Source organism: Astatotilapia calliptera, chromosome 18 (genome assembly GCF_900246225.1).
Source record: "Astatotilapia calliptera chromosome 18, fAstCal1.2, whole genome shotgun sequence".
In the NCBI taxonomy this organism is placed as follows: Eukaryota; Metazoa; Chordata; class Actinopteri; order Cichliformes; family Cichlidae; genus Astatotilapia; species Astatotilapia calliptera.
The window spans coordinates 14,154,894-14,168,981 of NC_039319.1; the positions used below are offsets into that span (position 1 = coordinate 14,154,894).

The 14,088-nt window shown below is 41.3% G+C and overlaps 1 protein-coding gene across 1 annotated transcript in view; it reads right to left on the reverse strand.

Moving 5' to 3' along the window:
- The window catches only part of b4galt2 (UDP-Gal:betaGlcNAc beta 1,4- galactosyltransferase, polypeptide 2), a 239,572-nt gene that overhangs the window by 41,410 nt on the left and 184,074 nt on the right, over positions 1 to 14,088 (reverse strand). The window contains exon 6 of the mRNA XM_026148727.1: positions 2,065 to 2,187. Coding sequence (XP_026004512.1) covers positions 2,065 to 2,187 — 123 coding nt within the window. The remainder of the gene's footprint in view (positions 1 to 2,064; positions 2,188 to 14,088) is intronic.

Here is a 14,088-nt window from a genome sequence, read left to right on the forward strand (position 1 = left end):
ATTTATAGAGTGAATATCTCCAAAACGGAGCAACTCACATTATAGCAAATAGCATTACGGGTCAGAGAAACAAAATCTAAATTGAATTTTTGGGAGAAATACCCCTTTAACACCCTCTTTGGTCTCCATAAGCTCCCAAGAAAAATAAGTGGGGCTTTAACTGCTATAAGTTCTACATTATTCACCACATCTACTTCAGCTTTCTGAACTTATTACAGACCTGACTCTGCCGAATTGGCAGCAGCTGTCTACAGTTTTATCTGGATGAGTGCATCCATATGGTACACAACATGTTTGGTCTAAGAAGTTAAAGTAATATCCTAAAAGAGGCTACAGGCTGTAAAGTAGAGCCAAGCCAACACTGGTATCTTCGGGCAAGTGCAGATGCCAGCTCTGATATAGATTTCTTTGTCAGTAATAAATTCAGACTGATATATCAGCCAGTATTCTTTGTGTACAAACACTGTATTTCACTAACAAGTAAGCAACTTAATATGAGGATTCCTTGTATTTGGCATGCCTTAAGTAAAGCAAATATTATTATTTTGCATTTTTTATTCTGGTTTGGTGGAAAATGTTGCTGTGGAGCTGGCAACTTAAGTATTTTAGTGTAAGAGCAAGTGTGAACTGAGTTAAATTTGAAGTGCAGAATTCAGTGTCTGAAAGTTTTCTTTTCCTAACTGGCAGTTTAATGATATATGCACAGCACTTCACTTCACATTTCATAGCAGCCAAAATAGCTCAGCTGGAGTGCAGAAATTATTTCCAGAAAAATCTGCAGCATCCAATTGTAAAGTTGAGCTATCTTCCGTTAAAGTCAGTACTTTAACTTTTGGTGCATAATTATAGACCTATACACACAACCGTTCAGTGAAGCACACATTGATCTCTTTTATCACATCCAGCCAGATGCTGACAAACAGCTGTAATCTTCTAATACTGTGTTGGCTGACACAGTCCATCCTCACAAACCACTATTCTCAACTGCTCTATTTTCAGTTTTCTTATAATGCTATTACTCCAAGAGGACAAAGATAAGCTTCGCATTGTGAGCGTGACAGCGGGACACAGAGAAAGACAGAGAGGAAAAACAAAAGAAGAAGAAGAAGAGGAGGAGATGCAATAGAGATGAAGGTGGCATCGTGTCTGTGGAGGAGCATCCTGCTGTGAGTATACAACCCTGTGTGTTTATAATTATACTCTCTGAATGCGAATGCATCTGTTTATGGGACTGCAATATATTCTTTTGGAGTTAATCTGCCATCTCATATGTTCATTTCAGCTGTTAAGAAACATGAAACTGACATTTTGGGTTTGTTTGTGTGACTGATGGAGCTAATCTGTGCTACGAGAGAAGATGTCAGGGAGAGATAGAGGTCCTGTGTTTAGTTAGCTTCATTATTTCTATGGTATATCATTATGCATTGCGTTTAGCTGTTATGATTCTTTACCAACCACAGACAGATGAGGGTTCATTGCTGTAGCTGTCATTTGTTAATAGTCTGATCATCACTTCACCGGGTAATCAAACAAAGTTCAGTGCAAACAACCTCCCGAGCAGACGATAAATTCAGCTAATAGTCCCGTCTTAAGTCATCTTTCTGTCGAGCTGTCAAACGAATATTCTTCTCCCAGATTTGATTTCAGCCAACATCCACAGAAATGTCATTAGTGAACTTCAGCTAGTCATTAAAAGCTGACTGAAGTGCTTCAAAAGGTTAATTTATTTGCTAATCAGACTCCCTCTCCTGAATAATTATAATAAATCACCTCTTCCATGAAGAGCTTCAACGTCACTTGCTTTCGCGATACTTGACTGTGCCACTACCGTCTCCAGGAGTGGCATAAATAATACATATTCAACACATAAAAGACGTGAATGTGTGGTGCAGTTTGAGTGTAAACCTGACAGTAGACTCTGTCCTCTACTCATGAATAAAAATAATTTAATGTAGTTTGGGTTTTATAAATTGCCTTCCTTTGCAGAAAAGTTCCATTATCGAGGATAACCACACATTTTAACAGCGAGAAAATCGCAGGCAGAGCTCAGCCGTCCACACATACCTGTTGTAAATGTCGTCGTCTTCTCCTCCCCAGCCCCAGTACTCGTTCGGGAAGCCGTTGATCTTCAGAAACTGTTTTTTACTGAGACCCGAAACACCTCCAAAGTAACCTGCGTAGGGCAGCCTGCACGACGAGAGGAAGGGAGGAGATGGCACAGATGAGACAAGAATATACTTTTACATTTTAGAGGCTGCACATGCATATTTGAAATGCATATATTACGTCGATTAAATTACATAAACAAACAAGAGCTGTCAGAAAGACTGGCGGTGGCTAAATGTTACGTTCAGCTTCAAAGGGCTGCATTTTGACAAAGTTCACTGCGCCGCTTTATGGCACGAAGATCGTTTGTGAGAAAAAACAAAAAAGTGTAATACGAGCTCAAGATCTCAGTGACTTAAACAGCTGTGTGTACGTGCATGTTCTCAGTGCTGTTAATTTCAGTGGGCTGACAGCGAGTCCTGGGCGGCATGAATACATGATAATGTGATGCATTAAGAGGAGTTTTCAAACGCTGCTTAAGAGACACGCAATTTACATTTGAATAAAATCTTTTCAGTTTGTTTCAGGCTATGAGATCTTTTCTTACCGTGTCTTGTCTTAGATGGTCTCTAAGTGGATAATTTAATGGGAGTCTTTTTACAGTAAGTGGATAATCCGCATCCGTATATAATCCACTCAGGCAACATGAAATGACCGAATGTAAAGACGGGTGAGAATATACTTGCAAATAAAGACCTCTACAGCTTCTTTAATGGCGATTCTAGCTATAATGCTAGTTATAGCTTTAGAGGCACCGGTCACTTTATTAGGTACACCTGTGCAGGTGTACATGGGAGCAACTCAATGCATGGATGGTCAAGACAGACAGAACCTGCTGAAGTTCTGAGAATGGGGGGAAGAAAGGTCATTTAAGTGACTTAGAACGTGGCGTGCTGGTTGGTGGAAAACAGGCCGCTCCGGGTATTTCAGAAACTGCTGGTCTACTGGGAGTTTCCCACACAACAATCTCTAGTGTTAGCAGACAATGGTTTGAAAAAGAGAAAACGTCCAGTGAGCAGCAGGTCTCTGGGTGAAAATGCCTTATTGATTTCAGAAGAGCATGGCCCGATTGTTTTGAACAGATTAACTCAAGGTACAAAGAAGACTTCAGTCTGAATGCACAGCATGTAGAAACTTGAAGCAGATGTGCTACAGCAGCAAAAGACTGGGTCTCACCAAAATTGGACAACAGAGGATTGTACAAATGTTGCGTGGTCTGTTGAGGCTCAGTTTCTGCTGCTACATTCAGATGGTGGAGTCAGAGGCAGGTCTAAAACACATAAACCTATAGATCCATCTGAATTGTATCAATGGTTCAATGGTGGTGTAATGGTGTGTGGATATTTTCTTGGCACACTTTGGATTTCTAAAGGTTAATGTATTATATATATCAACTGAGCATCGCCACGGCCCACCTGAGTGTTTTTGCTGACAATTTTCATCCCTTTATGACCACAGTGTACCCATCTTCTTCAAATAATTTTTTGAATTTTAATGGTCGCAAAACGGAAGCAATTTTATATGGCCCGCATCGTTCTACTGATTCTCCAGATGTTGATTTTGGTGATTTGACCTCTCATCTGAAAAGTTCAGTCACTAATCTTGGTGTTAAACTTGATTCTGCGCTTACTTTTGAAGGTCATGTAAGTGGGGTGGTAAAATCAGCTTTTTATCACCTCAGACGCCTGTCGAAGGTTGGTAAATGGTAAATGGCCTGTATTTATATAGCGCTTTACTAGTCCCTAAGGACCCCAAAGCGCTTTACATATCCAGTCATCCACCCAGTCACACACACATTCACACACTGGTGATGGCAAGCTACATTGTAGCCACAGCCACCCTGGGGCGCACTGACAGAGGCGAGGCTGCCGGACACTGGCGCCACCGGGCCCTCTGACCACCACCAGTAGGCAACGGGTAAAGTGTCTTGCCCAAGGACACAACGACCGAGACTGTCCAAGCCGGGGCTCGAACTGGCAACCTTCCGATTACAAGGCGAACTCCCAACTCTTGAGCCACGATCGCCCCAGGTTAAGCCTTTCCTTTCCAAACCCAATTTGGAAACTCTTATTCATGCTTTTATCACCTCACGTCTGGACTATTGTAATTCCCTTTTAATAGGGGTCGGGTCGGGCACCTTGTCACGCCTGCAGTTAGTGCAAAACGCGGCGGCGCGATTTTTAACCAGTAGTAGGAAATTCGATCACATCACTCCGGTTCTGGCTTCCTTGCATTGGCTTCCCATTGATTTTAGGGTTCGTTTTAAGGTCCTTTTATTGGTTTTTAAATCTTTAAATGGTCTGGCTCCTGTGTACTTAACTGACTTGCTGAAGCCACATGTTCCTCCTCGCTCGCTCCGTTCAGCTGAGCAGCTGCTGCTGTCGGTCCCTAAGTCGCGGCTGAAATGCAGAGGAGACCGTGCCTTTTCAATTGCGGCTCCGATGCTCTGGAATAACCTTCCCCTCCAAATTAGACAAGCGTCATCAGTGCAGGTCTTTAAGTCCAGATTGAAAACCTATTTTTATTCCCTGGCTTTTAACTCTGTAGGAAACTGACACCTTATTTATTTTATTGTTTGTAATGATTTTATGGTATTTTTAATTTGGTTGTTGTTTTGATCTGTGTTGTTCAGCACTTTGGTCTGCCTGGTGTGTTCTTAAAGTGCTATACAAATAAACGATGATGATGATGATGATGATGATCTTCTGATGTCTGCTTCTGGCAACATAGCATGCCATGGCTGTAAAGTTCAAATCATCTCAATTACCCCTTGCTGAATTCATGCCTCGAAGAATTTAAGCATATATATATATATATATAATTGTTGAATGTGTCATTGTGTTTCTTAAATTTGTAAACTCTGATCAATCTATAGGATCAAGACATTCCTTTGTCTCTGACCACCTCTCCAGCCACTCTGTGCTGGGGGAGGTTTTATTGCAGATACATCCTATCTGGAAGGCATGTTTTTTGTGTTGTAAGCTTCCTGCTTTTATGACCCTTTTGGTCAGCAGGAGGTCACACAAACGCACCCCCATGACACACACACATTCTCACATGCATACACATACACACACGCACACGTTCCTGCTCATGCATACAGGTGCTTACACATACACACACATAGTGTAACTAAGGGGGGTTTTACGGAGGGAGGTGCTTGTGCTGTGATGTGTATTGTAACAGTTTGTCAATATATAGCTGTGAGGAAAGCTGCTCTTTTAAGGATTTGGGGCTGGAGTCAGGTGAGGAGCGTGAGCTCCAAGAGCTGGTTCTGACCCAAAACTTCCCTCGTTAGCGAGTGACAAGCCGATTGAAGATGTTCTGTCTTGTTTTCCGCTCTTCATGAGGAATAAGTCTCTAAACTACCGGGGCTTGTGGCAACACAGACCCAACAGGAGCCAAGCAGGGTTTTATTTTTCCTCAAAAGACATGAGAACAGTCCAACGGACATTGGTTGGAAATGTCATGACAGGAGCCTGGAGTCTAACCAAAGGGCAGTGTGTGTGTGTGTGTGTGTGTGTGTGTGTGTATTCTACAGTGTTGTACAATTTTTGACAGCTCCCTGTTGAAAGATGACAAGTGAAAACTAATGAGACCGTATGTTTCAACACAAGCTGTCCCAGCAACAATATGGTCAGGTGTGTGTGTGCTTAAAAAGGACACATGCTGAGGGAAAAGAAAAAGAAAAGCAAAAAATTCAGAGTGAGCGAGAGTCGAACTGCATGTTTTGTTTGGGGGAGTGAAGTTTTTATTAAATCTTCCTACAAAGACAACAAAACTGGCGTATGCTGACACCCATAAACGGTAGCAGCTGTCACCCCAGAAGAAAAACACCAGCTGATCGTGTCGGGCCCGGTCGGTCGCACAGTGCTGCTGGTTGTGTTAGCATTAGCAAGCCTAATGAGTGCCGACGGGAAAATGACATTGTAAATGAACGAGATTAATTCCAGACACAACATGTCTGCGTACCAATGACTCTGGGACTGTGACATGAAAACATGCAGAAACACACATCAGTAATCAGAGCTCAGTCAAGGCGATTCTCTCAAAAGGCCATAAATGTTTTTCTAATTACTTCAAAAACTCCCGACTCCTTTCCTGACCTGAGCTTCTTCTGGCTCTGATCCGCAGCACTCGGGCTCTCTACATTACACTGAGAGGCAGGCAGTCAGTCTCCTGAATCCTTATACAACATATCCATGAAGCCAAGTTCATTATAAACTAGTCTTTTAATACTCTGGGAGAAGTGGTTTAAGCAAAGTTCAAAATGAAAAATTGTAGATTAAAGTTTCTGAAAGTTTTCTCATCACGCAAAAACCCATTCATACATTTTCTCAACCACTTCAGGTTAAAAGGGTACAAAAGCCTATTTCAGCTCTCGTAGGATAAAAGATGGTAGCTTGTCCAGTGTGTACCCCATTTCAGGCTAAAGCAGACAGAAAGACAACAGTTCATGCTCATATACACATCTACAGCCAATTTAGAGCCACCAATTAACTGAGCATGCATGTCTTTACACTGTGGGAGCAGTAATCCCACACAAAACATGCAACTCCGTACAGAGAAGGGGTCAACCGTCCAATGAATTCAAACCCAGGATCCCCTTGTTGTGCTGTGTACCACTGTGCATCCGAGTTCATTATTCAGTAATTACTAATTAATGTTAGGGAGAAATATTAAAGTTGTAAAACTAATGTTCAAATAGCTTGAATGTGTGAAGTTGTCATGAAATAAGTGTGCTAATAAACCTTCAGGATTAGATCAGCGCATTTAAATAAACAAGCATAATTGTAGTTTATTTGAATATACTGGACCACATTCACAATGTTCCCATCCACAAAAAAAGGTTTGTGAGGTTTTCCATATTTCTGCATAAATATAAACTAAAATGTCATCCAATGAGGGGAAACCAAGAACAACTAAAATTTAAATAAATAAATATTTTCTTGGATGAAGTCAGTAGACCCAATATTGCTCATCTGTGTGGGGGAAACTATGTAAACTTTGGAATCGGCATTAATTTGGAAAGGCAATCAGATGCTTGTGAAATACAGATCTATTATGACGCCTGAGCCTGAATGGTGCAAATGAGGCCACCTAAAAAGAGCTGTTAATGCTCAGGAACCTGGGAAAGTTTACAAAACTATCTAAAAGGTGTTTGGAATCCACCGATCTACAATCAGACAAACGTTTTGTAAATGAATGAATCTGAAAAACCCGACACAGGAGGGTCAACCAACAAAGACCCCACAGGCAAGGTGTATAATAATAATCTGCAATGTCACTAAGGAACCCAGGGTAATTTCTAAGTAATTAAAGGGCTGTCTTACAATTCATGAGTCCACCAGCTTTAAAAATGAAGAGCTAAACGAGAAAGCCACTGCTCATCAAAGGGAAATTAATTAGAAATTAATTTGGAATTATAACAGCAGTTAATTTCAAGAGATAGTGAAGTGACATCCCACACTTCATGTGATGAAACGGCACCTGTGTCACGGTCCAGGGTTTTTGGAGTTTTTATTAAATATATTCTGTTTGATTCCTTGTAAGCTTATTTCTTATAATGTATCTCGTTGTTTTCCTTAGCATTTACCTCTAGTGCTTAGCAGTGGCGTGTCTAGAAAATTTTTGTTGGGGGGGCCAGGTAGGGGCACAGATTTGGAGAAGGGTGGCAGATGTAATTGGCAGATAATGTTTAAAACAAATTCTACCAACCATTAACCATAATTCAATAACCCTATAAACCTAATAACCAAATGCACTTTTAACTCTTATTAGAATGAGATTTTATCCACTACGGTGCAAAGTTTTTAGATACTGCGTTGATAAAGTACAAGAGATACAATCAGTGCTTTGTCAGTGTTTACTCAGCATTCAAGGACAGCAATATTTGCATAGTATTTTTACTGACATATAGTGCACATATGTTTTGGGCAAAAACAGTTTTTAATATTAAAATACGAACATTTGTAACAAACAATTGACAAATTAGCCAATGCCAATGCAAAACTTTATCTGCCTGTTAAAAAAAGAAGATAATCTTCTCACAAACTGGTGATTTTGAAACAGGAAAAAAGTGGAGAAACAACTGAAAAGACTAACATTTGAATAAAACCTGAAAGCAAGTAAATACTTTCTATGCTGCCTTATGGTAAACATCTATACATTTTACGTCAGATAAAAACTTTGGTTGTAAGATTCAGATAATTATTTAATAAAAGCTAGATATTTTAAATGAGGATAAGAAAGAAAAGTATTTCTTTGTGCCCATCTTTCCCTGTTAATGCCCTACATGGACCCCTGGCAAAACTTTGCTAGACCCGCCCCTGCACAGTTACCAGCTGTCAGCTGCCTAAAAAAGGATCCTGGTGTTATTTGTCTCTCAGAAACAGTTCATAACTTCCCTTGAACTCATTCATGTCACCTGAAAGGTAAACCTGTTTCTCCATCACTGTTCAGCTCTGATGATTCAGTAAGGACATCTCCTGGTTTCATCTTCATGTTTCCCTCTCACCACATATCCAAACCGACATCATGACCAGCAGCTTTACAGCTGTGGCTCCAGCAAACATCAGCTGATACTAGAAATTGGAGGTTCCATTTTTAGGGCAGAAATACCGGGGTTACTCGCATATCTCACGGAGGAATAAACCATACACACGTTGTTTAGAGTTTTACATCAGAGGGACACACCTTCCTCTGCGCCATCATTTATTGCACACACACTTCCGTATTTATACCTTTCAGGTTAAGAGCACATACATATATGATAGGGCAACACCCCCACTTGCTCTTAACACTATACATTACACATGATATACATATTTACATGATATTCACATATCAACGTTTTATGTTCCAAACAAAATATGCGTAAATTTATCTATTTTCACTTTACTTACAGACTTAGTCATGATGTCTGCTACCATGTCTTCTGTTGCACAATACTTAACTTGTACTTCCTTCTCAGTTATAGCAGACCTAATAAAGTGATACTTGATATCGATGTGTTTACATCTTTGACGGTTTATAGGATTTTTGGACAATGCAATTGCACCTTGATTGTCTGCAAGAATGGTAACTGGTGAATATTGCCTTTTAATGTCCATGCCATTAAGTAGCTGTGAGAGGTATAAGCTTTCTTGTACTGTGGCGGCCATCGCCATGTACTCTGCCTCGCACGTTGACAAAGCTACTGTAGCTTGCTTCCTGGTTTTCCAGCAGATCACTGGCCCATTTTTGGATAATACAAAACAATAACCCGTTGTACTTCTCCTGTCACTCAAGTCTGTGGCCCAATCTGCATCGCTGTATGCTATAAGATTTAGGTTTCCTTCTATCCTTTTATAGCACAGCTCTTTGTTTAGTGTCCCCTTAAGGTAACGTAATACATGTTTTGCTGCTGTCCAATGATGCTCTTTTGGCTCAGACAGGGATTGTGACAGTTTGCTCACTATCCAACTCAAATCTGGTCTTGTACATGTCATTAAGTAAATCAAACTGCCCACTAATTCTCTATATTTTCCTGAATCAACTGATTCACCATGTGCACCAAAATCATTTTTGAGTTCACAAGGAGTAGAACGTGGCTTACAGTCAGACATTTTGAACTTTTCCAGGATTTTTGTGATGTACCGTGTCTGATTTAGTCTTATCTCATGGTTCTCTTGTATACAGTCAATACCCAAGAAATGTTTGAGCTCACCAAGATCCTTCATTTTAAATTTCTCATCCAACATTTGTTTCACGTTTCTGATAGCGTCTTCACTGTTGGCAGCTATGATTACATCATCAACCCAGATGATAAGAATCACTGTCTCACTCGCTGTCTGTCTGGAATATACACAATGGTCTACAGGATTTTGTTTGTAACCTTTTTCACATAAATGGTCATGTAACATCTTATTCCAGTTCCTGCCAGATTGTTTCAAACCATATAGTGATTTGTTTAGTTTACAGACCAGTTTTTCACCTGTGTCTGACTTTACTTCAAAACCTTCTGGTTGCTGCATATACACCTCACAATCGATTGGGGCGTGCAAATAAGCAGTCTTCACGTCCATTTGATGGAGTTTAAAGTTGTGCTGTACTGCTAATTGCATCAGCGTACGCACTGACGTCATATCTGCAGTCGGCGAAAAGGTTTCTTTGTAATCAATGCCTTGAACTTGGCTATAGCCTTTAGCAACATATCTTGCTTTAAATGTTTTAGTCTGATTTGGGTTCTCTTTTATCACATACACCCATCTCCCCCCCACTGCATTTTTACCTTCTGGCAGCGTGGTTAAAGTAAACGTATTATTGTCTTTCAAGGATCTTATTTCATCTTCCATAGCATCTGACCAACACTTAGAGTTCGATGACTGCATAGCTTCTTCAAAAGTCTTTGGTATGTCGTACATCACCCTGTAACAGTAATCTACAGTCAGTGATGTTTGGTCGTCTTCTGCAGTTTGGACATAGTCTTTCAGGTAATCTGGCCTTCTCCTGTTTCGTTTGGGATATCGTTCAGACTCTGTTCTATTACTCTGTTTGTCTGAGTTTTGTGCATCATTTATGCCATTGTCCTGAATGTCACTTTCAGGTTCCAGGATCATACTTTCATCTGATCTCTGGTCATTCCCTGTTTTGTCCTTTCTAGCGGGGTACTTCAAGATGTCCCCTGGAGTCAAATCATCATCTCCATTGTCATCAACCTGAGTGGTCTGGGTTTGGTGCTCAACTACACTTTTAGTGAGGAACTTGACCAACCTATGTCTAAGGACTCGTCCTGTTTTAGGGTAGTAGATTAGATATGACGGACTGTTTTTATCGTAACCCACAAAAACTCCTTCGTCACATCTTGCGTCTAACTTTTTTTTGTTGTGCCCGTAACCATAGCAAACTGATCCAAAAATCCCCATCCTCGACATGTCTGGCTTCTTTCCTGTCAGCATGTAATAAGGGGTTTGCTTTGTGCGTCTGTTGTAACACCTATTACGAATTACTGCGGCAGTCATAACAGCATAAGTCCATAATCTTTTTGGCAGGTTACTTTCGATCAACATACACCGTGCCATTTCAAAAAGTGTTCGCCATTGTCTCTCGGCAGTCCCATTCTGATGAGGTGAATACGGCGCTGATGTCTCATGCCTTATCGTGTTTTTATTTAACAATGTCTGAAACTCTTTAGATGTAAATTCAGTTCCATTGTCTGATCTGATTCTCTTTACTTGCCCATAGGGGGCGACGTCTGCCAAAAACTTTTCAGTTGCTTTTACGGTGTCACTTTTAGCCTTTAGAAAGTACACAAACATTGTGCCTGAGTAATCGTCAGTAAATGCTAACGTGTACCTGAACCCGTCTTTAGCTTCTGGTTCTATCGGTCCAGCTAAGTCAGTGTGCACTAGCTCTAATGCTTCTTCTGCTCTTTCATCAGGCTCTCTATTCCTGGTTTGGATAAATTTGCCTTTTGTACACACTTCACAGTCTTGGTAATGTTTAGCTTTACCTTTTATTTTCATACCCTCGGTAATGTCCTCTAGTTTAACCAAGTCTTCATAGTTGCAATGGCCGAGGATTTTGTGCCAAGTTTCTACATCATGACAGCCATTGCATTCGTCGTTGTCAACATAATGATCAGATGTAACACTGTTCAAATAGTATAGGCGTTCATATTCACTTATCTTAAACCTTGTCCCGTTCTTATGGATAAGCTGGTTGCAGCCCTTCTTGAAGGTTACTGAGGCTCCTTTGGCCGTTGCCGCCTGAACCGAGAAGATATCTTGCGGGTAAGAGGGAATGTAAAGTGCTCCCTCCAGTGTCGCCTTCACCTTTCGTCCCTCGCTGTCTTGTAGATAGACCTCCACATCTCCCCTCTTCAGTGCGACCCCACTCGTCCTTGTTCCGTCAGCTAATTCCATGAAGTGTCTTCCAGGTGTGAATGTCTCATCAAAACTCTTAAATCTCTGAATGTCCGTAATAATGTGAGAAGTGGCCCCTGTATCAACCATTAGGCCTCTCTGTTTCAGCCCTTGATTTCCACAGTCTTTGGCTTTGAACGCGAAACTATGATCTTCTGCATCAGTTACGTGTTTAGCAGTAATCTTCTTTCGTCGGCGACAGTCGCTGTCCTTATGCGTTGAGCTTTTACAGTAACCGCACCACTGCTTCACTTTTTGTTCTTTCCTTTCGGTCTTTGTGTAACACTCACGTGCTATATGACCCTCTTTTCCACAGTTGTAACATGTTATTTCTGCATTGTCTCTCTCTTTCTTCCAGTTATTTGCCTTCATCACATTGTCTTCAGAACATGTGGCCTTTTCGGTGCTCTCGTAGCTTCTTAATTTAGCTTTGAATTCACTAAATGTCATTGCTTTGTCACTGTGGGTTACATGTATGGCAAACGGCTTGAAAGATTCAGGCAACCCTTTTAGCACCATTGCAATAAGCAGTCCATCACTTAATGTCTCTTCTGCATTCCTCAGAGCTGTAATGGCAGTCTCAGCCCTTATCATATAGTCTGTGACGCTCTCAATGGGAGTTTTCTGTAGCGACGTTAGCTCCGTGTACAGGCTAATCACACGTGGTGTACCCTTACCGGCGTAGTGCTCTCTCAGAATCTCCAACGCTTTTCGTCCGTCATCCTTGGCATCTCTCATCACGAGTGAAAGACTTCTATCATCCAATACTTGGATTAGCTCTGCATAAGCTACTTCATTCTTTTCATCCAAGTCCTTGTCTTCTTCCTCCGACTCGCCGGGCTCGTTCAGAATGGCAGCCTTTAGCCCAAGTAGCCGCAGGTATCCCAGGAACTTTGTTTCCCACAGTTCATAGTTTCTCTCGTCTCCGTCGAAGCATAGACGGTTCCACCGGCTTCCCACATCCCTTCTGGGCCCATAACCTGTTGGAGGTTCCATTTTTAGGGCAGAAATACCGGGGTTACTCGCATATCTCACGGAGGAATAAACCATACACACGTTGTTTAGAGTTTTACATCAGAGGGACACACCTTCCTCTGCGCCATCATTTATTGCACACACACTTCCGTATTTATACCTTTCAGGTTAAGAGCACATACATATATGATAGGGCAACAAATATTAAATAAATTCTAACAACAGCTGATCAAGCTTAAACGTGCTGCTGTTGTTTAGCGTGACATCCGCTGGTTTCCTCTTTCTGGCAAAGTGGGCGATAAATAAACAAGAGAGAAAAGACGATCAGCTGATCATTGATCAGTTTCATGATTGAAGTAGAAACGGGAGAGGCAGGGGAGAGAATGAGAGAAGAAGAGGCAGCTGTGCAGCGTAACGACAGAATAAATCCAGCTTTGTGTCTTTTTTCCATTATAGCTGAAGTTCGGGACAAACTGCGTCTCTTCTCAGCTCAATACGAAACGCGTAATATTTTCTCTGATTGAGGGACCATTCCATTTTTTTAAGGAGCCGTTGGCAACTCTACTAACTAACCTTATGAATAAAATAAAGTTCACTATCAGTAACATCATAGCACCCACCCAGCTGTATAAAAACTCCGTCAAACTGGCTAGAATGCAGTACGAGTTATTGCAACTGAGGGTAAAAAGTCAGCACAACGAAAATAAACTCCACCTGAACTTGGTTTAAATCTGACCCAGATAGACTGCAGGTCATAACTTCTTACCTGAAGTTCAGTTCACCTGACACTCAGACTGGCGGCTGCCTCGGGTCTCTCCTCCTGCCTCCCCTTCCCTCATCCACCTCTGTGGAAGCCCCGTCATAGCCACCACCAAACAACGAGTTATTTCTACACATCGACCTGCATCTGGCCAATCCACCACCTCTCATTGTTCATGCGTTACAAAAAAAAATAAAAAATAAGTCATCGGGCATATGCCCGGTATGCCCGATGGCCAGTCCAGCTATGTTAACCTGCAACCAAATCTGCAGCTCCATACAGCAATGTTACGACTTGGATTATATCTTATAACTCATAACTCTTATGTTAGCTGCCCTCAGT